The sequence below is a fragment of the Emiliania huxleyi genome (assembly GCF_000372725.1).
Source record: "Emiliania huxleyi CCMP1516 chromosome Unknown EMIHUscaffold_218, whole genome shotgun sequence".
NCBI classification, from domain to species: domain Eukaryota; phylum Haptophyta; order Isochrysidales; family Noelaerhabdaceae; genus Emiliania; species Emiliania huxleyi.
This window is the reverse complement of record NW_005200434.1, coordinates 157,606-185,413: the sequence shown is the minus strand read 5'-3', so window position 1 is coordinate 185,413 and position 27,808 is coordinate 157,606. Positions and strand designations below refer to the sequence as shown.

General features: G+C 66.2%; 8 protein-coding genes across 8 annotated transcripts in view; 5 read left to right on the top strand and 3 right to left on the bottom strand.

Moving 5' to 3' along the window:
* Positions 1-2,411: 2,411 nt before the first annotated feature.
* EMIHUDRAFT_46871 (hypothetical protein) lies at positions 2,412-2,966 on the top strand (the record flags this gene model as incomplete). Its single annotated transcript, XM_005780328.1, has 1 exon — positions 2,412-2,966. A coding segment is annotated over one exon (555 nt), but the record flags the coding sequence as incomplete, so codon positions are not given.
* A 479-nt stretch (positions 2,967-3,445) lies between these two features.
* Positions 3,446-4,138, bottom strand: EMIHUDRAFT_235427 (hypothetical protein; the record flags this gene model as incomplete). Its single annotated transcript, XM_005780327.1, has 1 exon — positions 3,446-4,138. One exon carries the CDS (start codon positions 4,136-4,138, stop codon positions 3,446-3,448), a length of 693 nt encoding a protein of 230 aa, XP_005780384.1.
* Positions 4,139-5,349: 1,211 nt separating this feature from the next.
* On the bottom strand, positions 5,350-5,831 carry EMIHUDRAFT_235425 (hypothetical protein; the record flags this gene model as incomplete). Its single annotated transcript, XM_005780326.1, has 2 exons — positions 5,350-5,373; positions 5,457-5,831. 2 exons carry the CDS (start codon positions 5,829-5,831, stop codon positions 5,350-5,352), a joined length of 399 nt encoding a protein of 132 aa, XP_005780383.1.
* A 3,656-nt stretch (positions 5,832-9,487) lies between these two features.
* On the top strand, positions 9,488-12,899 carry EMIHUDRAFT_114466 (hypothetical protein; the record flags this gene model as incomplete). The annotated part of the gene is made up of 4 exons (XM_005780325.1): positions 9,488-9,563; positions 9,715-9,815; positions 9,916-10,398; positions 10,488-12,899. 4 exons carry the CDS (start codon positions 9,488-9,490, stop codon positions 12,897-12,899), a joined length of 3,072 nt encoding a protein of 1,023 aa, XP_005780382.1.
* Positions 12,900-20,728: 7,829 nt separating this feature from the next.
* EMIHUDRAFT_314957 (hypothetical protein) lies at positions 20,729-21,610 on the bottom strand (the record flags this gene model as incomplete). The annotated part of the gene is made up of 1 exon (XM_005780324.1): positions 20,729-21,610. One exon carries the CDS (start codon positions 21,608-21,610, stop codon positions 20,729-20,731), a length of 882 nt encoding a protein of 293 aa, XP_005780381.1.
* Positions 21,611-23,575: 1,965 nt separating this feature from the next.
* On the top strand, positions 23,576-24,226 carry EMIHUDRAFT_44202 (hypothetical protein; the record flags this gene model as incomplete). Its single annotated transcript, XM_005780323.1, has 1 exon — positions 23,576-24,226. A coding segment is annotated over one exon (651 nt), but the record flags the coding sequence as incomplete, so codon positions are not given.
* A 111-nt stretch (positions 24,227-24,337) lies between these two features.
* Positions 24,338-24,899, top strand: EMIHUDRAFT_366483 (hypothetical protein; the record flags this gene model as incomplete). Its single annotated transcript, XM_005780322.1, has 1 exon — positions 24,338-24,899. A coding segment is annotated over one exon (562 nt), but the record flags the coding sequence as incomplete, so codon positions are not given.
* Positions 24,900-26,726: 1,827 nt separating this feature from the next.
* Positions 26,727-27,808, top strand: part of EMIHUDRAFT_235415 (hypothetical protein) — a gene marked incomplete at both ends in the record, with an annotated part of 2,814 nt that continues 1,732 nt past the window's right edge. Inside the window, one exon of the mRNA XM_005780321.1 lies at positions 26,727-26,846. Coding sequence (XP_005780378.1) covers positions 26,727-26,846 — 120 coding nt within the window. The remainder of the gene's footprint in view (positions 26,847-27,808) is intronic.

Here is a 27,808-nt window from a genome sequence, read left to right as displayed (position 1 = left end):
AAGGGGAAGGCTCCGACTGAGACGGAGCGGTCGGGCGAGGGGCGTGCTTGTTGCGGCCGATGTCGAGGAGGAGGACGGCGTCGTACAGGTCGAGCCGCCGCTGGCCGAAGAAGTTGAGGGTGAAGAGCGTCACGTGGTAGAGGCGCACGGTGATGACGGGCCCGTGCTCCGACGTCCACGCCGCGGTGAAGTCGAGGCTCAGGTCAAAGAGGTCGAGGGTCGAGGCCAGCCTCGTCCCCCACCGGCCGGCGCTCGTGACCTCGCTCTCAAGAGTGACCCCGCGGATGGCGACGCCGTCGTGCCTGCTCGACGGCTCGACCATCACGATGCGGGGGATTCGTATCCGCGTGTACAAGCTCACGGCGCCCGAGCCGTGGTGGGGAACCGTCAGTGCCGCGTCGATGGGAAACATCTCGGCGAGCCACTCGAGCGTGCTGAACTTGTCGAGTCCATTGAGGGCGCTGTGCAGCAGGTCGGTCGAGGTCAGGCCGTACACTTGCAGGTAGATGCCAGTGACGCCCTCGCGCAGCCGCAGCGGCGCGACGACAGGGTGGTCGAGGGCCTCGGAGAGGCGGTGCTCGAGCGTGCCCACCGCCCACTCGAGCTTCTCGTACGGCGCAAGACTCTGCCCGAATCCTCCTCGGCCCTCACGCCGTTGAGAGCTCGTATCAGCTCGGGGTCAACGCCGACCGCCTCGCTGATGAGGCATAGGCCGAGGCGGCCAAACGCCTCCAGCGCGGGCCAGCCAACCGGGGCGACGCTCCACGTGAGCGCAGTCCGGCTGTCGTAGCCCACGTGCAGCCGTGCGCCCGCTGTGAGAGTCGACGCCTCGCCCAAGGCTGGGCAGTGCATGCTCGCCGCCCCCTCCGCTTGCAGGTAGAAGGTGGTCCGCGTCGTGCGCTCCCACGCGCCGGTCACGACCTCCGAGTAGAAGCCCGCCTACGTCAGTGGGCAGAGCTACGTTTGGTCATGTGGGCAGGGTTGCGGGACGTGCCGTGTACGAACCTCGAGCTGGAGGTTGCTGAGCGAGAGCCACTGCAGGCCAAAGGCCTCGCGGATGTCGTCGTGCTCGTATCGCGCGAGCGCACCCACCGTGCCGTTGCGGACGGCGGCAAAGGCGCTCAGCCCGTCGAGGCCCGAGATGCGGTCCTGCAAGTCGCTCCCTATGGGGTGCTGTCCCTCCACGGGAAAGCGCATCGTCGTGCCGAGCACGGAGACGGCCACCTGCGCCGACACGTTGATCGCGCCGGGCACGAGCAGGGCGCACGCGTCCGTGAGTGTGACGGCGTCCAGTACTATTGGGCCGGCGAGGCAGGCGATGGCTTGCCCACTCTCGAGGTCCTCCTCGAGATCGCCGAGCGTGCACACGGGCAACGACTCGCACAGCACGTCGACCAGGTCTTCTTCTGCCGGAGACGACAGTGCAGGGAACCGCGGCAGTGGCGGCTGCGATGGCGATGGCGGCGGCGGCGAGGGTGACGGAGCCGAGGGCGGCGGATAATAGGGCGAGAGTGCGTTGGGCGGCGGGGATGGCCGAGGTGGCGGTGATGGAGGAGGAGGCGAGGGTGGTGGTGGAGAAGGTGGCGGTGGCGGTGGCGGTGCTGGCGGTGGAGACGGAGGCGGTGGCGAGGGCGGCGGTGGCATCGCTGGCGGCGGCTTGCAATTCCCACACATATAAGGGCAGATATCCTGTACGTGCACGCCTTGTCTCAGAGGGATGTGACACTCGTCTGGGTCGTAGGCGGTGCCGCATGCCATCTCGTCGGCGGACTCATCGCACGCTGTTGACGCAGCAGGCGGCGAAGGAGAGGATTGGGGCTCAGGCTCGCCTTCGGTGCCACTGCCTGCTTCACCGCTGCTGCCACCGCCGCCGCCGATCACCAAAGGTGGAGGCGGAGCGAAAGGAGGCGAAGGAGGAGGGGTTAGAGCGGAGGATGGCCGCAGTATGCTGGCTGCTACGGCGGCTATGAGGCACGACAGCCGCATGGTTGGTGAAAGCGAGCGGAGCTCGGCTAGCCCCCAAGCCTGCAAGGCGCTCGCCTTGCAAATTCGGAGAACCGCGTTTTTAGCCTGTCAGGTACACCTATTAGGTGTGCCAGTGCTTTTATTAAATGAACTCGGGGGCACAGGACGCGGCAAACCCGGTACACCAAAAGGCACGGGCTGCCTGCACGGCGTTCACTCGAACGCCATGCACATGGCGCGGAGCAGCATCGGGTTGGTGTCGAACCCGAGCGGGTCCTCCTCCCAGTCCCGGTGTGTGCCAGTGCCGCCAGTTAAAGAAAGAAAGAAAGAAAGCAGAAAAATCAAGGGAGGGATGGGAGGACGGCATTAGGGAGCGCAGATTTTTTTTCGTTCAGTTGCCGCCTGGGTTGTTGTGACGGCTGCCTCACCCGTGTATGGCCGTCCGCGTCACCGTCTTCGCCTCCTCCACGCCGCAGACGGCGCCCGCGTACGTCGAGGCGTCGGCCGCCTTCGGCCGCGGCATCGCCGACGCGGGCTGTATAGCCGTATTCGGCGGCGGCAACGCCGGCTGCATGGGCGCCTTCTACGAGGCGGTGCTCGCGGCCGGCGGCCGCGTGCGCGGCATCACGCACCGCATGTTTGTCAAGCCGGGCGGCTCCTCGCTCTCCGAGGAGAACGCAGCGGCGCTCGAGTCGCTCGAGATCGTCGAGGGCTCGGACCTGACCATGCGCAAGCGGAGGCTGCTCGACGCGGGAGACTGCCTCGTCACCCTACCCGGCGGCGTCGGCACCTTTGACGAGCTCTTCATGGCAGTCGCCGAGGTGGGTGTCGGCTGCGGCTCGCTGCCGGTGCTGCTGCTCAACGTCAACGGCTACTATGATGGCGTGATCGCGCAGATGCAGCGCGCGTTCGACGACGGGATGCTACGCCACCCTGTGGCGCACTACTACAGCGTTGCAAGCACGCCGCAGGAGGCGGTCGCGTGGTGCCTCAAGCAGACGCGACGCGCGTCACCGCCCACGCCGCGAGGCCGCAGCTACAGAGAGGGCGTTGTGCATGGCGCGGCAACCGCGGCAGTGGCGGCCGCGGCGCTCGTCCTCTGCGTGCGGCTCTTCGGCAGCCGCAGCTAAGCAGGGGGCGTACGAGGGTGGTCACCAGATGCCACTGATCGGCTAAACTGAACGTCTGCTGCTCCCGCGGCCTCACACCGATCTCTCACAGTCGCTCGCCTCATTTTGCTCATTCCGGTGTGTGAGATCGGAGTACACGGTACGATTTTTCTTCAGCCTTCGGCGAGAGCTAGGGATCATTAGGAGACTCAAGAGCGTAGAACTCCGGACCTGAGAGGCTGAGACGCATATCCCTCGAAGGTGGCGGGGAACGTGCTACGTGGGCGCAACAGCGGTCACCCGGCGGTCCGCGATTTAGACAACAGTCAACAAGCTGTCGCCACGTGGCAGCCACACGTCCGGTGCGCTCCTCACCTCGCCCTCCACGACTCGCCGGCGGAGCCGCCGCCGCCCTGCCGGACCGATCGCGCCAGCAGGCAGAGAGGCACCGCGATCCAGACCCCGCCTAGGGCGGTGGTGGCGACCCCGACCGCGCCCGGGAGCCAGTTGTGCCCTCCGGTGAGAAGCTCGGGCACGTAGTATGCCAGAGTGCCAAGGAGAGTCACGCCTCCGAGGAAGGACTCCAGCAGCGGCGTCCACGCGGACCGGGAGACGTAGCCGTAAAAGACGGCCGCCGAGAAGGGGATGTGGACGGCGAGTTCGGCCCAGTACATCGCGTCGAGCTCGTGCCTGCGCCGTTCATGCCGCCGGTCCATCGTCAGGTACTGCTCCGACATCGCCGGCACGACGCCAAACAAGCCGCTCATCACGTCGCACCCAAAGAAGAAGAAGGTCGCGTTCACAAGGTGCCAGATCGCTGCCAGCCGGTCGACTCGCGGGAGCTGTGCGCGGCAGGCCCAAGAGCATCCAGCTGCTACGGCGGCTGCACAGCAGAGCATCGGCGGAGATGACAGCATGGCAGCAGCGCCAGATAACGGCCGCAGCTCGAGGCCGCCGCTCTCAGTGAGGCGAACGGCGGCGTTAATCAGCACCACCGCGGTTGCGAATGCCACGGGCGAGTACGGCAGCCACCCAACAGGAGCACGCGCCGTGCGGAGGGCCATTGGTTGAGAAAGGCGCGTGGGTTTTCGATTGACCGGAATGCGAGCTCTGAGGGGTTGATTTCAGCGAGAGACTCCGCTGTGTGCCGGCCGATCTACGCAAGTTTTTTGACTCTCTTGAGCTGTGAACAAACGCGTGAACACTTCTGCCGCTGCTGCTGCCTCTGTTGCGGTTGCTGCCATAGCTGCTGCGGCCGCACCACCCGGCGAGGCCATCCTCGCGCGCACGGACGCTACAGGCGCGGGCGCGGGGGTGGAGGGTGCGTATGAGGCGGAGATGATGGAGGCGCTCGCCGCGTGCGGCGATTGAGCGCCTCCCTCTCTCTCCGGCTGCGCGCCTGACCGGTGCGGCCTCCGAGTCGGCGTCTAGCGCGCGCGATAAGGTTTTTGCTCGCCTTCCCTGGCGCCTGGGACCCAGAGTTGCGTGACTCTGTGCGATTTCGGGCCCGGGGTTGTGCGTTTACGATTACGTGAACAAACGCGCTTGCCGGGGGCAAGTACCCAAATCTGCTAAATAAATAAATAAATAAAACGGACACCTCTACTAGGAGATGGGGGAAAGGAACAAGTCCCCGCCCTGCGGTCTTTGTGCAGGGTTCTTTGTGGGTGTGGTCGGCGACTAGCCGGGGTCGTCCTCCCGATGGGGGACTAGCACTAGCCGTCTTCCACATGGTCCCTCGGGTCCCTGCTGCTCCTAATCTCGTCGTAGCTCGTACATCCTCCTGCTAAGTCTCCTGCTGATCTCAGCAACATCCTGCTCCCTCCCTCGTCTCGCCCTGCGCGTCTGCTCCGCCTCCCCGTCGTCTGCCCTGCGTCGTCTGGTGACGGGTCCTCCATAGTCCAAGTCGGTCGAGGTCGCCGCCCTCCTCGTGCCTCTTCCCAACGTTTCCTCGGCGGCCGATGCCGTCTGCTCCGACTCCGCCGTCCCCGGGTCTGCCCTGCCCTCGTCTGCGCTAGCTTCTGTTTCGTCACCACTGATGTCCCTCCTCTTCTTTCTCCTCTTCTTGTATGCTTTGTACATCGCGTCGATTCCTTTTCGCGTGAGCACCAGCCTGAAGCCCGCCCAGCAGCTGCACCGCTCCCTAAGTCGAAGGAGCATCATCAGTCTCACCCACTTCGCTCGCTGCCCACCGTCTCCGCTCCCTCCCGCTTGAGCCGCCGTCGCGGCCCTCGTTCGTCCCACTGGCTGCTGGCCTGTCTGCACGTTACCTCCGTTATCCCTCCTCCTCCGCGACTCCCTCAAGGCCGGCCGAGCCTCCTTCCACCCAGTGAAGAGCTTCCTCAGCCACTCGATGTGTTCCTCTCTCTTCATTATGCGCACCGTAGCCTCATCATTGAGCTGGATCCACCTCTGCACCGCTCCCGTCGCCGCCTCGGCCACGACTTGCAAGTTCCTCGTGACCCCGGCGCCAAGGTCCCTCCGGCTCTTCTCCGAGAGATCATCTACCAGCGCCGGCAACACCCCCCCGACGGCTGGGGCTAGTGCATCGTACCCGTCCTCATCCAGCACCCTATAGCGTGAGCCCTTCAGCGCAGCGACATGCGCTTTCCTCAGCGTCTTCAGCGTATCCTTGGAGTCGGGTGCCGCCTGGGCTACTTTGCTGATCGCCGTCCCCGTCTGCGCTCGCGCTACTCTGAGGAACCATCTGGCCTGCTCCCTATTCCCCAGGCAGGCGCCGCTAAGCAAGTGCGCCATTGTCGCCCTAGGCGGGTTCTCATCTTCCTCGGTCCATTGCTGCGCGGCTTTCCGCGCGACTGGACACAGCGGGTCTCGCTTTAGTGCCGCCCTCCTCGCCGCGTCCCTCGCGGCCTTACAGACGAGGCAGCCCCTGAGTTCGCTCCTCGTGGCGGCTCCCGGGGTCTCTCTCCCCGCCTCTCCCCGCATGATCCTCTCGTGGTGCGCTCCGTGTGGCACCCCCGCCTGCTGCCGCACCCGCGCTCCCCTCCCCCTCCCATGACGGTCTTTGTCAAATCTGCTAGGTCGGGCGTCCTTTCTTATTTTTTTTGTTATGCGCGGGTGAATCTCACTGCGGTCACTGCGTCTTCCACCCGACGAGCTCCTTCAGCAGGTTGGGCAGCAGGCCGGCGGCGAAAAGGCGGTTGTCGCCGAGCAGCTGGCCGATGCGCAAGTGGAAGAGCGAGACGCTGAGCGCGGTGACGCCGGCCTGCTCAAGGGACAGGCGCGCTGTGCGTGAGCATCACGTGGCGCCCGGCACGCGCAGCCTCGCTTCTCGTCTCCACGCTCTCGCCTGGTAGTCGACCCGGTGCCAGCACCACGTCGGCACCCACAGCACGTCGCCGGCAGACTGCTCCACCACATAGTGCGCCGCCCCCGACTCGGCGATGGCGAGGGCGCCCGCCGCGCCGTGCGCCCGCCGAGTGCGGAAGAAGGCACGGCCGTCCGAGGCGACCGACGGCCGGAGCAGGTGGCTCTCGCTCGCGGGCACCAGCGTCCACACCTTGCTCCCGCTCAGCGCGAGTGTGGCGCTGCCGATCGGCTCGGCGTGCAGGTCGGTGCGGACTGCGGCGTCCGCGGCGCCGGTGCCCATGAAGATAGGCACGGTGAGGGTCTTGCCCAGCCGCCACTGCTCAAACGTGCTGCTGCCAAAGAGGCGCGCGAGGGGAGGCGCGAGCTGGAGTCGCTCGATCAGGTGCGGGTGGCGCCGGAAGACGAGCTCCGTCGCCAGCTTCTGCGGGCCGCCCGCCTGGATGGCGTCCGCGACCTCCGCGAGGCGGCCGACACTGTCTGGCCGCAGCGCGCCGTCGGAGGCGTTCGAGTAGTACGGCACCTCGAGCTCCCCCACGGGCGGGTCGCGCAGCCAGTCCTGCGCGCCAAGCGCCGCCGAGCCGTTGAAGAGCCCTCGCACGATGAACGGCGCCCTCAGGTCGATGTCCTCTGTTGCGGCGGTCGGGAGGACCTCGGGCACGGGCAAGGGCACGCTCGGCGAGAGCGGCGGGTCGGAAATTTCCCACCGCCCGTACGCCCACTCCTCGAGCCGCCGCGCGAACGGGAGAGGGCTGTAGCGGCTGCCTCCGAGCCCGGCTGGGCTGAGGCTTGTGAGGAGCGTGCCGAGCAGCCAGGCGGCCGAGGAGGCGTCGCAGCCGGCAACAGCGAGGAGTGTGGCGATTGTCGCGACGGCGAGCGAGCACAGGGTGCGCCGCGACCCCATTGACACCACCAGACGGTACCACCGCTTGGATGGGCCCGGCCGTCGCGAACAAAAAATCGAACGAGCTCCGATGATACTAGTATGGGAGGTCATCTGGCTACCGCGAGAGCGACCCAACTCGTCTACATCGTCCGATGATGGTGCCTCAAAGTCAGCCTCCGGAGGCTATCGTGGCGTCGAGCCGGCGGTGGCCGTGACATGTGGTTCCACCACCCCTCGTAGGCTTTGCCTCTGATCGCCACCGTTCCCAGGCTGCCTAATGGGATGGAAAGGAAGGCTGGGCGAGCGTATAGAAGCGTGCTCGACCTCGTCGTGGCAACCTGCACGGCAGCGCTGGTAGGCGCGATGAGCGTCGTGCCACCTGACCCAAGACGGGTCGCAGGCGTCGTACCGAGCGCGTCGAGACCGTGTCCTGATGTGATCTGCACGGGTGAGTCACGTCGGCGTCAAAGGAGCGACGTGCGACCTGTCAGAGCTTGATCTCCGATCTCAGCGGCGTCGAGTCGTCTCCGGCGCGCGACAAAGGTACATCCCCAGTACGCGCAGAGGCAGCTGCGATCCCGCCGAGTGGACGGTGGCACACCGCGCCACCTGCTGTGTGCCACCGTCTGCTCGGCGGGGTCGCAGCTGCCTCTGGAAGGCACCGACATGTACAAATGGTCAATATCGCAAATTGGCAAGCTGTGCCACTGTGAATGGAACTAGCGTCTCGCCGCGATCTCACTTTGCGTGTGCCTGTGATTGAGTGTATAAAAACTGTTTTGTGGTAACGCGGATATGAGCATATACACAACACACATACAACGGTCCGTCTGCATCCTCGGCCATCTACCGCCGTGCCGCATCACCCTATGTGTTTGCTGTCCACTGCATGTGCCGCAGAGTCAACGTGCATTGCGCCGTGGGCGCGCCTCGCGCGCCTGTGGCGCCGCCTCGTCAGCCGCCACGCCTGCTGCGGTTGCCCCGCGCTTCTTCGGCGCCCCGCGCTGCCTCGGCGCCGCCGCCACCGCCGCCTCCGCCTCCGCCTCTGCCTCCGCCTCCGCCTCCGCCTCCACCTGCACCTCCGCCTGCACCTCCGCCTGCACCTCCATCTCCTCGTCCTCCGCCGCCGCCGCCGCAGGCGGCGGCGGCGCCACCGTCGCAGTCCGCGTTGGAACCTGCCCTTCTTGAGCTCGATCAAGCCGTCCGACTCGGGCTCGGCCGCGGTCGTTGGCGTCCCACCGCACGCTCGCCGCCTCGCCGTCCTTGTAGAAGCTCCGCGGGCCCTTGGGCACCTGGGTGACGAGCAGCGCCCATGCGTGCACCTCCGCCTCGCTGGGCAACACCTTGCCCGAGGCGCACAAGATCGAGTTCCTGCGCGCGCGGCAAAAGCTCGCCAAGGCGGGGCGAGCGCGGCCACGGCGAGGGGGGGCACGCACCGCTTCGATTCGGGCGCCCCGCGCTGCAGCGCCGCGCGCCGCTCAAGCTCGGCCTGCACTTTCTGGAGGATCTGCTGGAGCTCCTCGGTCGTGACATCTGCGGCACACACGCGCAAACCTGAGACCCCCACGGGCCCGGCGGCGGCGCGGCGAGCGGGGCGCGCGCAGGGGCACACACGGGCGTCGCGGACGCGCGGGCGCAGCGCGCCTGGAGCACCAGGAAGCTTGCCACCGCACAGGCATCGCAGATCGTCAATGTCCCGCTGTGTCCCGAGCTTGGGGCTCGCGCTCCGGCGCCACGGGCTCGACGCGAGGACTCTGGAGAGAATGTCAGAGTGAGAGTGGATGAGGTTGGAGTGGAGGCGGCAATCGCCGTGCGGGCGCGCCCGGGGCTGCAGACTCCTCGACGCTGTACTGCATGCACGGCGAGTGGCGCGCCTTCCGCTCCTCACAAAAAGAAAAAAAATGTTGCGCGGGCACAACTCCCTTTGTTCCCCACGTCGGTGAAAAACGAAAAATTGCCGCTCCGCGAGACCTCGATAGAGTAGTGCTTTAAGGCGCTCTTTTTGATTGAAAATAGTACCCCACGTTCCCCAGTCCACTGTACACCGACGGCTTTGCTACGAGGCAAGCCATGGCACTTTCCTCGTCCGCTCGCGCTGCCGCGCCGCATTGCGCCCGAACTTGGCCGCCGCAAGCTGCACACCTAGACCCCCGCGACGCCTATTGCTCACGGAACCCGCCGCCCCCTCACCACCCCTACCATGCGATGCGCCTTTGCTCGCGGCGCGAGCGGCTGTTCCCCTCTGCCTCTCACCGCCTGCCTGCTCCCGCTCGCAGGTACAGCCGCTGCCATTGTATGAGGAGGACGCGAGACGCGTCCGCTGCTGCCCATTCCCCACCCTTGTCCCGCGCGCGCGCGACCGCCCTCCCTCTCTTCTGGCAAGAGAGCGACCCGCTTCTCTGGAGCCCGCTTCTTGACTCTCTGCAGGAATTCATTCGATCAACATGCTCAAACTCGAGTTCGTGCCGGCCGCCGGTGACAAGCTCGTGCTCAAGCTCTCTCCTCCGCCGCCGCTTGCTGACAAGCAGGTGTGCGTTAATTTGCAGTGGCTGAGAGAGGGGGTATGCACACGCGCGCAACGCTGCGCCTTCCCTGCAAGACTATCCTCTCGCGTTCTGCGGCTGACAGGCGTCTCTGGCGGACAACACGGCCGTCATCGACTCTGGCGGAGGCAACGCCGTCGGCATCCCCTCCGAGCCCGTCTCGCTCAAGGATGGCATCGACACCGGCACCGCCAGCACCGGCACCGCCAACGTCCCGTCCGAGGGCGAGCCCGGCCCGCTCAAGGACGGCATCGACGCGGGCGGCGGCAACGTCGCGGGCGAGTTGTCGCTGATGAAGTCCACCAAGTCCGCCGCCGCCGAGGAGTCCGCCGCCGAGGTGTCCGCCGCCGAGGAGTCCGCCACCAAGTCCGCCGCCACCGAGGAGGTCGTCGTCGCCGAGGAGTCCGCCACCAAGGAGGCGACCACCAAGTCCGCCGCCGCCGAGGTGTCCGCCGCCGCGGAGGCAGTCGCCGAGGAGGCGCCCGTCGCTAAGGAAGTCGTCGCCGAGGAGGCTGCCAAGGAGGTCGAGAAGCCGGCCAAGACCGTTTCCAACGCGCCCGACCCAGCGGTGAGCGCGCCGCAGCATTCTCTCCTGGCACTCCTCGCTCTCCCACCGGTAATAATCTCCCTTCCCGCGTGCCCCTATCGCGCTTGCAGGACACCACCTGCTACCCGGGCCTGCCCACGCCGAAGGCGGCGGGGAAGAGCGGGCCCGCGTCGGCCCGCAGCGGCTCCGGACCGGGCTACGTGGACGGCGTCGAGGCTGCAGTCCGCCGGCTGGGCGAGAGCGTCAGCTACCAGGCTACGCCCGCCGACGGCAAGAAGTCGCCGTCGCCGGGAGTCCCCACCTCCGGCGGCATTGCGCCCGTGGCGCCCAAGCCCCTGGGCGCGGGCGCGGACGCGGGGCAGGTCGACGCCGCGTCACGCGAGTACTATCTCGCCGTGCGCGACAAGGCGATGGCCGCGATCTTGCTCACCAAGATACAGCGGGCGAAGCTGGACGCCGAGCGGTCGGGGTGCGGGTGCAAGTGCCGGCGCAAGGCCATGCGCTGCCGCAACAACCCCAAGTTTGGCAAGGCAAAGGGCAGGCGCAAGTCTGGCAAGGCAAAGGGCAGGCGCAAGTCTGGCAAGGCAAAGGGCCGCGGCCGCGGCTCGCACCGGCGACCGAAGCCGCGCGGCGGGCCGCAGACGCCGCCTTGCAAGTCGCCGGACCGGCGCCGCGAGCCGCAGACCACGTCCGGCAAGGCGCCATTCGCCGCTGGCACGTGCGGCGCCGTCGCTGGCACGTGCGGCGCCGGCGGTCGCGCCGGCCTCAAGGCGGCGGCCAACTGCGTGCAGGGCGGCTTCACGAAGGCCGAGGGCGCCTTCCGGTGGCTGCTCCTCGTCTGCATGCCCGCCTTTGGCCGCTGCGCGCCCGCCGTGCCTAGCCCGACGGCGGTGGCCTCGGCCTTCTCGTCTGCCGTCGCCTCGGCAGCCTCCGTCGCCTCGTCGGCGTCTACCTTCTCATCCGGCGTCGCTTCGAAGGCGTCCTCGCTCGTGAGCTGCTCGCCGCTTCTCATGCCCGCCCTCGTGCTCATCCTCCTCGCCATCGCCTGCGTCGCCTCCTGGCCGACCGCGGCGAGCGGAAAGGGGGCTCGGCGCGGCGCGGCGTGGGCCGTCTTCGTCGCCGCCGCCGCGGCGTGCCTCCCCGGCGCAGCAGCGGCTCCCGCGGAATCCTCCGCGTCGAGCACCACTTTCTCGTGGTTCACGGAGGGTGGTGCGATACCTCTCTCTTTCCTCTTCGCCGTGAGCGTGTTTGCTGCCACGGCCGACCTCGTGCTCCGGCAGCTGCGCTGGCGGCGCAACAGCACGGCGACCTTCTCTCCGCCCGTCTTCTCGCCGCCGCCGTCGCCGCCAGAGTCTGGCGGCGGCCCGTCGGGGGTGATGAGGACCTCGTCGGCGGTGATGCGGGTCTTCGACAAGAACAACGATGGCGTCATTGACGCGGCAGAACTTAGCAGCGTCGCCAAGGAAATTGCCGCGAAGGAGGCGGCGGAGCGGGAGGCCCAAAAGGAGGCCGCGAGGGAGCGCAAGATCTCTCGTGTCTTCCGGAGGTTTGCGCTCGTGCTGGTGATCGCGCTGCTCGCCTCGGTCGGCATCAATGCGGGGCTGACCGCGGGGATCGTATACCTGTCCAAGGAGGTGCACGCCGACCACGCCGCTCTTGCGGACGCCACCGGCGCCATCGCCGCGCGGATCGAGGCGGTCAAGAAGGGGACGGCGTACATGAACGTGTGGATGTACGTGATCCGCGAGTTTGAGGACGCGATCGACGACTGCAAGAACTGCGCGGACGGTCTGAACTGCAACGAGTTGTCGGACTCGTTCGGGCCGGACAGCCCTCAGTACAAGGCGGTGCACGCGTGGGACGAGGGCGTCGCCTTCAACGCCGGCTCGCTCGAGGGGCCGAACGTGGGTGGCAGCTCGGCCGGCAAGATGGTTTACCGGCTCGCGGAGAAGCGGTGCGCCAACTTTGACACCTGCGAGTCGGGGAGCACGGGGCTGTCGAACGTCAACAAGGAGCTGCTCGCGGACTTCACTAAGGGCGAGGCGTACCTCATGGACGGCAACTGCTCCGCCGTGCGCCCCATCGTCGACACGATCATCAAGCAGATGACGGTGCCGCTCGTGCAGGGCTCGCTCCGCTACGCGTACAAGGTCGGCGAGTCGATCTCGGGCGAGGCGAAGGTGGGTACGGATCGGTCGCAGAAGAACGCGGCGGAGGGCGCCGTCTTCACGGCGGCCGTGCTGCCCCTCGTCCACGAGTGCAACGTCGCCGCTGCCAAGACCATCAGCGACGAGATGAAGTTCGGCCTGTACGACCAGGGCGAGTACCCCGACTTCGCGGCGGTCAAGGCCGCCTTCGAGAGCACCTACGACTGCCTCGGCATCACTTGCGCCGACGTGGGCGGCCTCTCGCCTGGCGGCGTGGCGGCGGCGTGCAACGAAACGAGCCCTTGGCCCGACATCGCGGGCTACACCCCCGGCTCGGACGTGACCAAGCGCGCCAACCTCGACCTCAAGATCTGACCGCCAACTACAAGGGCTTCTCATCGTGCGAGTCTCGCATCGACTGGCTGAAGAGCAACACCGACCGGATCGAGGTGGAGGCGTGCGAAAAGGTCGCAGAGGAATTTCCGGAAGAGTGTGGCGCCTGCCACCCCTTCCAGTCGCCGCCTCCGCCGCAAACCTCGCCGTCGCCGTCGCCGCCGCCGCCACCATCACCGCCGCCGCCACCCTCGCCGCCAAGCACGATTAACACGGAGGAGCTCATTCGTGAGACGATGCGAAACGCTCAGAACGGGGCCGAATGCAAGCCCGATTCTATCTCGTCAAGATCGTACGCTGGCACCCCCTATATGACCATTCAGTACAACTCGATGCATTGCACATACTTTGTACCGGGATCAGGAGACGAAGCGCTGTCAAGTTGCACCGCTGTCAAGTATGCGTGGCATCGGCCTTTGTGCTACTGCTCGCCGCCGCCGCCCTCGCCACCTCCACCCTCTCCACCTCCACCCTCCCCACCGCCCCCCTCGCCACCGCCGCCGGATCCTCCCGAGCCGTCGCCGCCGCCACCGCCCCCCTCGCCGGCCCCCTCGCCGCCGCCACCGGTCCCTCCGCCGCCCACGCCGCGCAGCCCGCTGTCCGCATCGCTGTGAGTGTGCGCGTGCTGAAAAGAGCCCGAGCAATGGCGGAGATAATAAAAACGTATTCGGCCACCTACCGAACGTACGTTTTTTGGCCAGCTTGCCTTCCATCTTGCACTGCCTTAATGTCACACCGGTTCGAGCGTCCGTCCACCGTCCGCCTTCTGGGCTCTATGGTCTCAGGTTGGGTCAGCAGTACCAACGTGCAATAGCTCACATTTGGCCGGGCATTCCTTCTTCCATCATCGGGTCGCGCCACAAATATGTGTATCACTTTGTGAAGGGTTCTGAATTTCTTCGCGCCGTTGAAGCCGCTCGTTTTCTCGATATCAGCTGCTGCAGGCAGCGTGTCCGCGTGCGAAGGAGCGATCAGCGACGAGAACTCGGCGAGGTACGTGGCCTCGTCGGCCTGGTTGTATGTAGAGCGCTGCTCGCGAGAGAGAGCATGACACAATGTCGGAGCATCCGAGCGGCGCACTGTGCCGGAGCGCTGGTCGGCGAAGATCGCGAAGTAAATTTTGCGCGATAGCGCGCGGCTTTCGTGGACAAACAATGTTAGAGTTGTTTGGTATTGCTAAAAATCTCTCTCTCTTTCGTGGCGTCGCTGTGTTTTGTGAGGACGAGAGGGCTGGCTGCCCGTCGGCCGGCTGTCTGTCCCAGGAGTGCGATTTTCGCCACTCGTGAACAAACAAAACTCTCTCTCTCTCTCCCCACTCGTGCCATGAAAGAAAGAAAGAAAGAAAGGAGACACCCCGAGGGAGGGATGGGAGAACGGCACGCCGCCACCACACAGGGATTTGAAGGAGAGGGGTGTGCCATGCTGCGTGCGAGTTTTTTTTGGCGGTGAAATTTCTTCGCGCCAAAAAAGAAAGAAAGAAAACAGACAACCCAAGCGCCAAGGCAGTGAGGCCCGTCCAGTGAAATTTCTTGGCGCCGAAAAGCGCTCGATATCCCAGCAGCTGCTGCGCGCGGCGGCGTTGCGAGGCGCGCGATGCCGCCGACGCGAGTGCGCATGCATGTACTGCTTTTGCCTCGGGAGCTGCTGATCCACGTCCTGCGGTGCGCTGCGATGGACGAAGACGACTTCCGTACCACGGTCACCGTGCGTGGATCCGTCTGCAAGGACCTTTTCGCTGCGTCCGAGGCCTGGATGATAGCTCACGATGCTGGAGCCGCAATGCCGAGCATCGCTGGAGAGAAGCTCAAGGAACGGCGATATGTGCGCGCGGTGCGACTGATTCGGCAAAACCAGTTGCATACGGAGCCCGTCCTTCTAAGCGTCCTCTCGACGCAGGAAGAACGACACCGCGATGCATCTTCAACGACTCGAATGCGCTGCTTTCGATGAGCTCTCGTCGGCCCTCTTTTGCACGGCATGGCCTATTGTGCAGGACAGGTACAGATTTCGCTTTCATGGCCATGGATACGATCTGACGTGGCGCTGCCCTGAGCAGCCGCATGACGCGTCGCCATTCCGAGTGCACCTGCGTCGCGCGGCGCTTTCAGCAGCTGTGAACGCGATTGAAGCTGATGCGGTGCACCTGCTGAAGGCGGCGCTCATGTCGGCCGTGCATCGCGGTACGCAAGCCGAGTCACATGAGCGTGCGAATGAGGGGCCCGATTCAGTGGTCGTTGGCTCGAATGACGTGCGATTCGCCGCGTCGCTGCTCGGACGACAATACTCACAGGCTCTCACAAGTTATTCCTTCGACGACGATGGCGGCATGCGCGCGCGTAGTAGTAACTACGCGCGCGGAGGGAATGCTGCTGGGGCCGGTCTGCCCCACTACGATAGCGGCATGCTTACCTTGTCGTCGCAGGCCTTCGACATGGACACTCTGCTGCCGGCAATGGCCGCAATGCTGCCAGCCGCGACCATTGATCTCCTCGTCGCGCGCCTCGCCAAGCGCGCGGGCATCTGCCGCCACACCGTGCGGATGGTCGACGAGGTGTGGCGGCTCATGATTGACCGCTACGCGTCCGTGCTCGTCCGCGTGGGCTACGAGCTGCATCACATCGCGATGTGTGAGACCGGCGGCGATATCGACGAGCCTGTCGAGTACGAGGAGGAGGGCGAGACGGCCTTGCGCAAGGTGCCGGGCAGCGAGGACGACGACTATGACGAGGACGAGGACGACGAGGAGGAGACGGACGCGGACGGTGAACTTGACGACGAGGAGAGCGACGTCGAGGGTGGCGATGACGCGGACGCGCGCTGGGACGAGGTCCACCGTGAGTGGGTGCTACTGCCCAGCTCGAAGATGATCGGCAAGCTCTACGGGCTCAATCTGCACGGTGTGTAGGCGGGTACGATCCGGCGTCATTCGCGGGCAAACATGGCGGGGGCGGGTATATAGCGGCACCACACTGCGTCCTTTCCGTAAGATATCGCTCTCGGTGCGGTGGCGCGGCGGCGTCCTCCCATCCCTTCCCCTTAGGTTGTCTGTTTTCTTCCTTTCTTGTGGACACTCTCTTTTAGACATGACTCATGAGCTCTTAGATCAGGGGCCCTGCGATTGACAGGGCCGCGACGCGCTGCCGCCAATCCGCATTGAAGTAAGCGTCCGCCGGGGCGCCGCTCGGTCCGATGGCTCGGGGCGGGCAGCGCTGCGCAACGACAGGGATCCGCGGTCTGCCAGGGTGTCCGGCCCAGGTCACCGCGGACTCGCAATAGCCGTGCGCCGCTAGGGCCGCCACGAGAGCGTCGGCGTCGGCTGCAGGGTACGCCCTCTCACTGGGCGGAAACATGATGGGCAGAACCCGCGTGTGCTCGTCCGCCAGAGGAATGGGAATGCTGGGCGTCCCCGCTGGCGCGTGCATGCCCATCGCGGCCCAGGTGGCGTCGCTCGCGACCGCCTCGGTGGCGACGAGGGCAGAAAAGTGTCCCCGCGTGTACGCCACGACCACCCCCCCCCGGCACACCCCGGGCAGCCAATGTGTGACGCGGCTCGAACCCGCTAAGCCATCCCCCGCAAGCGGGATATGGCCCGCCACTCGAACCCGCAAGCGGGCGTGCGAACCGGAGCGGCTCGCGCCGGAACCGGCGACGGCTCTTGACAGTCAGGGCAAGGCTACCGGTACCGGTGTAGTCTCAGGATGACCCTGTGAGCCATCGACACGCAAAAAGAAAATCCAAAAAAAAAGAAAATGTCTCCGCATGAGAAAGTTCAAAGAGAGGAAAGCGCCGCGCCCTCAAAATAACCCACAAAAAAAGCGTGTCTTTCATTGGGCTCCGCGCGCCCACGGAGCGCTCGTCTGTTTAACAAGCTTTAGGCTCGGCGCGGCAGCAGCACCTTTGCCGGCTAGCGAGCCATTGGCACGCTGCCCACAGCATGTCGAGTCCCTCGTGCAGCGTGAGCACATGCACCGCCGCCATCCTCGCCGCCATTGCGAGTAGCGCCACCGAGAGTGCTTCTTGCGGCGACCGGATCGCGTGGGTGGTTGCGAACCTTGGCAAGACTGGCTTCGACGCCTGTCAGCAGGTCGGCGAGGAGTTTCCGTCCGTGTGCGGGCCGTGCGCGCCTTTGGGCATCCGGCCGTCCCCGCCTGGGTCGCCGAGTCTCGTGGCGGGCAGCGGTCCACCAAGCGCCAGCCTCGAGGTGGTCACCTACAACCTCTTCTGGTGGAATGTCGCTCAGAACAACAACTGGGACGCCCTGTATAGGAAAGTAGACTCCCAGATCTTCGACTTGATCGGCTTCCAGGAGTGCGACAATGTCGGCCAGATCATCAACGGGGTCGGGCGAATGCGAGGCAGGTTTGACTCATACACGCCTCCAGGCATGCCAATCAACCCAGTCGCGTGGGACAGCGAAAAGTTTGAGCAGCTGGACGCGGGCTGGCGCCAGATCGGCTCCGATCGGTGGGGCGTACGCATCACATCCTGGGTCAGGCTCATCGCACGTGCGACGGGAGCGACAGTCTTCTTTGCTAACACGCATGGTCCAGCTGACGGAGGCACCGCCAACCCTCCCATGTGCTCGACGGCCCTCGGAGAGAACTGGTGGGGCGCCGTGACCGACAACATCGTTCCCGGAGACATGCTAGTCTACACGGGCGATTTCAACTGCGGCGCAGGCACCGCCGCTGTCAACGTGCTCGACGACGCTGCCGGGCTCAACCTGGTGGCAAACGGCGGGATCGATATGATATTCACAAACGGCGCCGAGGCCGCCTCATGGCGCTCGGTGAATGGCTACCCCAGCGACCACCCCCTCGTGGCAGCCTCCTTTGAGGCAGCGGCGGCGGCTTTACCCTCCCCCTCGCCCTCCTCCTCGCCCTCCCCCTCCCCCTCGCCACCGTTGCCATCCCCATCGCCGTCGCCAACTCCGTCGACGTCGCCACCGCCCACCTTGCGCTGCGGGGTTGTGAGCTGTGACGATGCGACGTGGGCAACTCTGGCTGCTGGGCCGGGTGTGACCGCGAGCTGTGGTGCCCGGATCATCTGGCTGCAAGTCGACCCCGCCGGGCCGGGGATGGGCCTAGAAGCCGCCTGCACGCAGGTCGCCGTCAATGAATTTCCAAGCGAGTGTGGCGCATGCAATCCAACTGCTGCCGCCGCTCCCATCGAGTCCCCTCGTCCTCCGCCGCCGCCACCGCCGCCACCGCCGCCGCACGCGCCGCCGCCGCCGCAAGGGGAGGCTCGCTGCGGCGCGGCGTCGTGCACGGACGCAGTCTGGAATACTCTGGCGACGGACGCAGGCGGGCAGTACTCGTGTGGCAGCCGCATCTCGTGGCTTCGCAGCGCCAACGGGGGCGGTATGGCCGAGACGGCTGCGTGCGAGCGAGTCGCTAGTGTGGAGTTTCCGGCCGAGTGCGGCGGCTGCGACCCCGCCGGCCAGCCCGCCACGTGGACGCTGCACGCCTCGACAAACTGCTACGCCGGCTTTGGCGCGGAGGACCTCGAGACGCCGGGCGGGAGTCCGTGTTGTACTGTTGCATCAATCGACGACTGCTTTGCGCAGTGCGCCGCGACGGCGGGCTGCGAGGCGGTCGTCGTCACGTCGACTTCGCCGCTGCTCTGCTACCGACGCGGGTATGTGGAGCTTTCCTCCTGCGTGGCCGACTATGTCGGCTACGACACGTACATCATGCCAAGGGTGCCCCCCCTTGATGGTGGTGGCGGCGGTGACGGGGTGCAGCTCAAGGCAATGTCCTTCAACGTCCGATTTGCAGAGCAGTCGCCGGAGCGAAACGCCCAACTGGCGGCTGCCATCGCTCAGCAGCGGCCCGACGTGGCTTCGATCCAAGAGTGCGTCACCGCCTTCTGCCGCGAGCAGCTGCTGACTGCCCTGCACTCCCTCGGCGACGACCTCCGTGACTACCAGTGGGCGGCTGACGCACCCGCTCAGCTCTGGGACGGTGACATCCTCTACCGCGCCGGCACGTGGTCTGTTGTGCAGGACGGCGCGGTCCCTTACGACAGAACTCGGGCCATGTCATGGGCACGGCTTCGCCATGCCGCCACCGCAAGTGACCTGCTCGTCTACGGCATGCACCAACTGCCGGGCGGGGAGGAGGTGTGGGGCTATCACGAGCAGAACGCGGTAATGATTGCGAACCACGCGGCAGCGGAGAAGGCTGCTGGCGGCGACGCGCCGGTGCTGCTACTCGGTGACCTCAACGAGGACTCGCCCTCAAACCCAGCGCCATCGAGCCTCACGGGAGGCGGCCTCGCCGTCACCTTCACATTGGCGCACCGCAGTTGGGTCGACTACATCTACACCGAGGAAGGGCGATTCGGGGTCATCGCCACCGCCACCGTCGCCGATGCGCCGGGCGGCTCCGACCACCAGCCGATCGTCGCCGTTGTCCGAATAGATTCCGCCGCGGAGAATGGACCCGCGCCGTCCCCCTCCCCTTTGCCGTCGCCGTCACCATCGCCGTCGTCGCCACCACCGCCGTCGGCGTCGCCGCCGCCACCACCGCCTCCATCGCCGCCACCGCCGCCACCGCCGCCACCGCCGCCACCGCCGCCACCGCCGCCACCGCCGCCGCAATCGCCACCGCCGACGCCATCGCCACCGCCGACGCCATCGCTGCCGCCGCTACCCTCCTCTCAAGCGTGCGGCGTGAGCACATGCACGGCCGCCGTCCTGGCCACCGTTGCGATCGGTCTGAACGCTCAGGCGACCTGCGGCGACCGAATACAATGGGTGATCGACAATCTAGGCAAGAGCGAGGCTGACGCGTGCCAGCAGGTGGGCGAGGAGTTTCCGCCGCTGTGCGGACTGTGTGCACCGCAGGGGATTCATCCGTCACCGCCGCCGCCGCCGAGGTTCCCGGTCGGGACCGGGACCCTTCGCGTCCTCTCCTTCAACATCCTGTTCTCGGCCGACGGGCAGTGGAACTGGGCCAACCGGGGCGACAATATCCTCGAGATGATTGACCTTCTCGACCCGGACCTGATCGGCCTCCAGGAGAACGACGCGCGGAATCCGGCGGGTGGGGCGAGCCACGGCTTCTATCCCTCTTCGCGGCTCGTGCAGGACCGGCCGGTCTACGCGGCAGTCTCGGGTGGCGGCGACATGGTCAACACGATCCTGTACAAGGCTGACCGCTTCACGGTGAGGGACTCGGGCCGGACGACGCTCTCCGACGTCGTCCCCTGGCGCCACGTGGGTTGGGCGCTCTTTCACGACGGCCTGACTGGGCAGCATCTTTACCACTACAACACGCACTGGAACCACTACGACGCCGACGCCGACGGCTGGTTGGGGCATGGCCTCCGCATGATGGAGACCATACGCAGTCGGGCCTTTCCCCAGTATCCTCTAGTTGCAACAGGGGACTTCAACTGCCACTTCAACGCGCCCGGGAACGCCTATTTGAGGGGCGAGTGGGCGGCCCAGCCCAACCCCTTGCCCATGCGCGACACCTGGCAGGACATCCATGGCGAGAGCTACGATGGAGCGGGCTCGTACGGCAGCCCGCAGGGCAACCACCGAATCGACTTTGTCTTTGCGCCGGTGGGCCAGTTTACTACGCTCGACGCTGAGGTGTTTTGGAACGCGAAAGTCATCTCAGACCACCTCCCAGTCCTCGCAGTCCTCGCATACTGACCCCGGAGGGGGGGTTGAGCTCATGTTGATTGATTTGTACGTGTATGTTCGGATTTTTGTTGAACTACAGTCGCGGGTAGCTGAGGTACTAGGAGAAGAAAGAGACGTAGAGAAACAATAAACTCAACAGCCGTCCTTTCTCGCAGCCTCACGGCACCTCACTATTGTCCCAATACGTCCGCTGTGCGCGCTCCAGCGCGTCTAGCTGCTGCACCTCCTCCTCGCTCAGCTCAAAGTCGAAGAGCTCTGCGTTCGCAGTGATGCGTTGCGGCGCGGTCGAGCGCGCCAGAAAGGCGCAGTTGCGCTGCAGCGAGTGGCGCAGCGTGACCTGCGCGGCGGACTTGCCGTGCGATTTCGCGATGGCGACGACTGTGGGATCGTCGAGCAAGCCGGAGGCGGCCCCGACCGAGCCGTACGACGTGACGAGGATCCCCTGAGCCTCGCAGTACTCACGAATGTCGCTCTGGCTAAGGTACGCGTGAAGCTCGACCTGGTTCACCGCCGGGAGGACGGCGCCCTCGCGCCGCGAGCCGCCCGTCCCGCGAAGCAGCTGCTCGATGTGGCGTGGCTCAAAGTTGGAGACTCCGATGCTTCTGAGCGCGCCCGCCGCGTGCAGCTGCTCCATCACCTGCCAGCTCTGCTGCCGCAGGTCCCTAATCTGCTCGTCCGTCTCGCCCATGTTGGTCGGCGCGTGGATCAAATAGAGGTCGATGTAGTCGGTACTGAGCGCCGTGAGGCTTGCGAGGATGGCGTCGTACGTCGCCTCGGTGCCGTGGTCGGTGCACCACAGCTTGGAGGTGAGAAAGATCTCCTCGCGCGGCACGCCTGACTCGGCGATGGCCGCGGCGACGACGGCCTCGTTCTCGTAGCCGGCAGCGGTGTCGATGTGGCGGTAGCCCTGCTGCAGCGCGCAGACCAGCGCCCGGCGCAGCGGCTCCCCCTCGAGCCGGTAGGTGCCGTAGCCGAGCGCGGGCATGCTGGCTCCGGTGTTGAGCGCCACGCTGCGCTCCTCCCAGCCAGGCTTGGGCATGCCCGCGTCGTCCCGACCCCCGAACCCGCCCTCCTCGCCCGCCCCTCCCGCGCCCTCCGCGTCGTCCTCAAGCGGTGCGGCGAAGAGCGAATGCCAAAGCAGCGTGAACTTCCCCCGATCCTCGGCGTGGTCGGCGCTCAGCACGTGCTCGAGCAATGCGCCCGCCGCCTCGGACCGCCCCACGGGTCCACGCATGTCCTCGGGCCCCTCTGCCGCCCACGCCCCTCGCGTGAGGTGGAGCGCCTCGTGGCAGTAGACGCGCTTGTCGGCGCGACGGCGTGACCCATTTGCCCGCGCGCCGTCGTCTTGATTGCCCCGTAGACGGACCAGTTGCGCTCGGCCGCCGACGCGCAGACGTGGCTGCGCGAGCACGCGGCGCGCGACAGCGGAGATGTGCTGAGGGGGGGAAGGTGGAATACCTAGGTATTCCAACGTATTCCAAAAACTTTCCCAAAAGCGACGTATTCCGTATAAAATTTTCTTCGCTCCGCGAATTCACAGAGTAGGTTGATGACTGCACTCCAAGTGCTCCAAGGTCGGAGACCCGTGTTATGGCCTTGCGACCGCGCACCCCCCAGGGCTAGGGCTCTCAGCCCGTAACCCGATGCCGAGCGTCTGGCCAACTGGGTGCGCTTGGCTCCCCGGTGAATGAGTACTCGCATAATGTGGGTAAACGAAAAAAGTAGCGCGGAATTCGTCTACGTACGGCTTAGTGTGTGGTTGGGGTGGCCTCAGGCATCCCCAAGGGAGCCTCTGCGGTGCCACATAAGCAGCTGAGTGATTGTCGAGACTTTAAAGGATTCGTTTGAAGAAACGCAAACAAGACAAACGGTACTATGGTCACCAGTAAACGAAAATTCGACTTTGAGGGATCATATCTCAAAAGGCTGGGTGAGAGCATAGCATTATTGTTGCATATTATACCACATAAGGTCAAACTTGACCCCAGATGCATCAAGAACCCGATGCTCCGGCTCGACTGTGCCGGCACACTGCCTCCTCGCGCACGCTGCTCGCAGGCCGTTGCGGCCCGTGGTGCACCAGAGAGAGAGGTCGACGCGTTGCCCCCGCCGGCGACCCCGCGCGGCTCAGGCCAGCCAGAAGGTGTGTGGTGACGGCACCGTGGCAGGAGTGCGGAGAAGAGCTCGCCGAACGCGAGCAGCAGATGGCCAAAGTGTGCCAGCGCGAGAGCCTCGCGAGCGGGCGCAGAAGGAGCTCGCCGTGACACGATGCCGGGCGGTGGTGGTGCTCTGGCGACTGTGCACAGTGGGCAAAGTCAGGCTGCAACAGGGCAGCACGTTGGTAGTGCCCTGCTGCAGCCTGGCCTGACATGCACAGGGCGAACAGAGGCGGTACTATCGCCCGGCGCTCGTCACCGAATCTGGGCGAACTTCGACCGCCGCCACAGCTCACCACGAGCACGCAGCGACAAAATGTTGACTGTATGGAAGTCGAGGCTGGTCCATAGGAAGAGGCTGCCGTGCGAGCCGGCAGCTGGCTGGCTCGTCGTGGACTGCAGCGGCGACTTTTTTCGGTGTCTTTCTTGATAGTACCGAATACGGTACTTTCGTTTACCCACACTCTCCGAGTACCCGCCCCAGCCCTTGCCCGAATCCAGCCGTTTGCCGGCGCGGCGAGTCGAGGCGAGGCATGGCGTCCGCCTGCAAGCGCGCCCGCACCGGCGGCGGCGGCGACGATGAGCCCGTGCCGGTCGCGGATGGCTTCGAGGCGCCCATCTTTGGCGCGCGCTTCGTTGGACAGGTCACCACGCCGACGCTCGAGGGCGAGGACGGCCCTCTGGCATCGCTCGGGTCGGCTGGCGTCGCAAGCGACCACGCGGGCGCCTGGTACGTCTCGACCAAGGACTCGCTGCTGCACGTCTCGGCCGGGCGCGTGCGCCGCGTGGCAGCCTTGCCGGAAGGTGAAGTCTTCAACAGAAATGCCGCCAGCCCAGACGGGAGCGCGGTGTTTGTGGCAGACTACAGCAGCCACGACATCCGGCGTGTGGAGGTGGCGACGGGCGAGGTGACCACGCTTGTAGACAGCCTCGACGCCGATGAAGCAGCGCAGTTCGACGGTCCAGCCGCCATCGCCATCAGCCCAGACGGCAGCGCGCTGTTTGTGGCGGACTCCGCCAACAACAAGATCCGGCGGGTGGAGGTGGCGACGGGCGCGGTGACCACGATCGCGGGCAGCGGCGAGGATGGCAGTACAGACGGCGTTGGCGGCGCGGCGCAGTTCTGCATCCCATGCGGCCTCGCAATCAGCCCGGACGGCGGCGCGCTTTTTGTGGCGGACAGCAGCAACGACAAGATCCGGCGGGTGGAGGTGGCGACTGGCGAGGTGACGACTGTCGCGGGCAGTGGCATGATGGGCAGCGCCGATGGGGTGGGCGACGCGGCTCGGTTCGATTTCCCGATTGGCATCGCCATCAGCCAAGACGGCAGCGCGCTGTTTGTGGCGGACTATGAGAACCACAAGATCCGGCGGGTGGAGGTGGCGACGGGCGCGGTGAAGACGATCGCAGGCAGCGGCACGGACGGCAGCGCTGACGGCGTGGGCGACGCGGCAGAGTTCGACGGCCCAGTCGAAGTCGCCATCAGCGCCGACGGCAGCACGCTGTTGGTTGGTTCGGAAGGCGGCCTCCGCCTGGTATGCGTGGCGGCGCCTCCTCCGCCTCCCTCCTTTGCCCCGATCGTCGTTCCGCCCTCCACCTTTTCGGCCGACATGAAGAAGACGCGCGGCGACGCCTCCCTCCCAGAGGGGAAAGTCACCTTCCTGGTCGGCGACGACGAGGAGCGCATCGAGCACGTGAGCAAGTGCGTCCTCTGCGTGCGGTCCGTGTTCTTTCGGACCATGTTTGGCATCGGCATGAAGGAGCGCGACGCCGCCGAGGTCACGGTGCTCGAAACGGACCTCGCCACCTTCACCGCCCTCATCGACTACCTCTGCACCGACCAGCTCGACCTCGGCGAGGGGGAGGGCGAGCAGGCGCGGCGCGCGCTCGTGCTGCGGCAGCTGGCGCAAAAGTACCAGGTGCCGCGCCTCGAGCTGCTCTGCGCGCAGGCGCTGCAGGAGAGCGTCGCGCCGGCGACCGCCGTGCCGCTGCTCGAGGCGGCGCACACGACGGGCGACGGGCGGCTCCTCGCGCAGTGCCGCCGATTCGTGGCCGACCACGCCGCCGAGGTGCGCGCGAGCGGCGGCGTGGAGCAGCTGCGTGACCTTGGCGTGGCCAAGGGGCTGCTCGGCGACGCGCTCGACCAGGTGGCGGAGCTCAAGGGCGCGATGCGTGCGCTCCGCGTCGCGAAGGACTAACGGCAGAGGGCCCGCGTTCCGAAGCGTTGTCGACGGTCCGAGCTCGACGGATCGCGCGCTTGCGTCTCATTGCAAGGTTCTTTGTTCTCTCCCCCGTGGAGCAGAATCAGGATTCCACATACGATATAGCCTGACGAAGACGGATATCCTGTCCGGCAGTACCAAGCCAAATCTAGTACGTGCTACGAGACCCCTAAGGCTACCCTATAACGTAGGCTCAGATCACTTCTTTCGTCTTTCCAGTAGCTGGCGCGCCCCCCCTACGAGCTTCCACCAAGCACCATCCCCCCGGCCGGGCGACCGCTCTCTGCCTCTGGCGGCTTCCGCCGCGCGATGCCGCGGCGAGCTCAGCAGCCCCTCGAGCAGCGCCCCGACCGCCCCCACGTCTGCGCGCAAGTGCCAGCGGAACGGGTCGAGCGGCCTTCCGTCGGCGTCGAGCGCCTGCACCTCGCGCGCCGAGTCGTTGTTTTGCCACGCGCCGCGTACGGTACCTGCCACGGGTCCGGGGCAGAGGGGAGGCGGTGCCGGCAGAGGCGGCGGAAACGGTGGCGGTGGTGAGGGTGGAGATGAGGTGGAGGTGGAGGCGGCGGCGAAAGAGGCGGTGGAGAGAGCGGCGGCGGGGGAAGACGGTGGCGGGGCTGGCGGTGGCGGGGACGGCGGCGGTGGGGGCGGCGGTGGCGGGGACGTCGGCGGTGGGGGCGGCGGCGGTGAGACGGCGGCGGTGGGGCGGCGGCGGTGGGGCGGCGGCGGAGAAGGAGGAGGTGACGCGGGGTATCGAGCGGCGGACGCGTCACCCGCGGCGCTGCCAGCGGCACTGATTGGAGTAGTACGCGTTTGCGTTAGCGCAGTTGAGCAGCTCGGGCGCGCCTAGGTGCAGATCTCCCCCAATCTCCCCCAATCTCCCCCAATCTCCCCCACACCTCCCTAGCACGGGCGCGCCCGCGGGGAGGAAGAGGTTCCAGACCAGCGCCGCGCCTGAAGAAGCGGTCCACGAGAGGTCCGGGAGAGGTCCGGGAGAGGTCTGGGAAGAGGCTCCGGACCAGCGTCGCGCCGTGCGCACCGATCAGCCCCGCAGCGCCTCGCACAAGCGCGAGCTGCTCGCGCGACGACAGCGCGCCCAGCTCCACCAGCCGCACCTCCGTCGCCGACCCGACCGGCGGCGTGCCGCCGTGCCGGAGCCTACGTCCCCGAGGCCAGTCATACGCAGCGTGCTCTGTGCGCGTGGACGTGTGTTGCATGTGGACAGCGGGGGAAAATAAATACAGCAACCGACATCTCCCTATCGCGCTGAAGGGCTCACGCTATAGGGTGCTGGATGAGGACGGGTACGATGCACTAGCCCCAGCCGTCGGGGGGGTGTTGCCGGCGCTGGTAGATGATCTCTCGGAGAAGAGTCGGAGGGACCTCGGCGCCGGGGTCACGAGGAACTTGCAAATCGTGGCCGAGGCGGCGACGGGAGCGGTGCAGAGGTGGATCCAGCTCAATGATGAGGCTACGGCGCGCATAATGAAGAGGCAGGAACACATCGAGTGGCTGAGGAAGCTCTTCACTGGGTGGAAGGAGGCCCGGCCGGCCTTGAGGGAGTCGCGGAGGAGGAGGGATAACGCAGGCAACGCAGGGACGGGCCGACAGCCAGTGGGACGAACGAGGGCCGCGACGGCGGCTCAAGCGGGAGGGAGCGGAGACGGTGGGCAGCGAGCGAAGTGGGTGAGACTGACGATGCTCCTTCGACTTAGGGAGCGGTTCAGCTGCTGGGCGTGGAGGGGGGAGCGTGCCGGACGGGGCGTCGTCGCGCCGTCCGATGGTCTGCTGCCCCGCGCAGCAACCGTCGGGCGACGACCCGGGGGCCAAAAACCCGGCGACGACGGCGCTCTGGATGGGGCGTGACCTCCTGCCTCCAACCTCCTTCCTTTTTGAGCAGGTGTGACGCCGCGCGAGCGACGCTCCGAGATCGCCCGAGATAGCGCGGCGCGGCGGTGGGTGAGGCGGGGTGGGGTGGAGAGGCGTGGCGTGGAGCTCCGAGATCGCCCGAGATCGCGCGAGATCGCCCGAGATCGCGCGGCGCGGCCCGAGGCGAGGTGGATGGGTTGGGAGCGAGGGGGCGGAAGTGATCAGTGCGGTAGAGGTGAGTGAGTGAGTATTCTTGATACGAAACCACGACGACACACACCAGTCGACTCGCATCGGTTGCCTCCATGAACGGCGGAGCTATTCTCGCCCCCACACCACACCTGGCTCCAACGTGGACACGCCCATAGCTGGGGACACTACTAGGTCACGCATGGCATCACAGAAGTTTTATCTCTGGGCCCCGAAAGGCATCTCTAGCAGTATCGTTACACATGCCCCCTCCCCTCCTGGGCGCATGCGCCTCACGTCTCGCCAGAGCATAAGCCCTTGGCGTGTGGCGAGACGAGTTTTTCGCCATCGCCGCGAGCAGCAAGCCGCCCGCCGCAAACAGCCACACACACACTGCGGTAGAGGGTCAGATCGGGGCGCGTGAGCCGGACTTGTGGGCCGGACCACCCAAGTCCTTTATCTGCGTTGTTGAGCCAGGACTCAACATACTCGGTCTGTTGCCATCCCAAACTGTCACTCCCCTCTCTCCCGGCCGGGGTGGGGCGCGCGCTTGCGTTTGTTTCATACACCGAAGGCTAAGCTCAAAAAAGAAGGTGAACTTCGCCGAACGAAGTTCGGCGCTGCAGGGCTGCTCCGCTCTCGGTGCCACAACAACCCCTCAGCGGCTCGCTACGCGGCGCACCTCCTCGCCCCCTCCTTCCTTGACTCCCTCCCTCACCCCCCCCCCCCCCCCTTTTTTTTTTTTTTATATTTGTGGGGGGGAAAAAAAAAAAGGGGGCGCGCCCCCCCCCCCCCGGGGGGGGG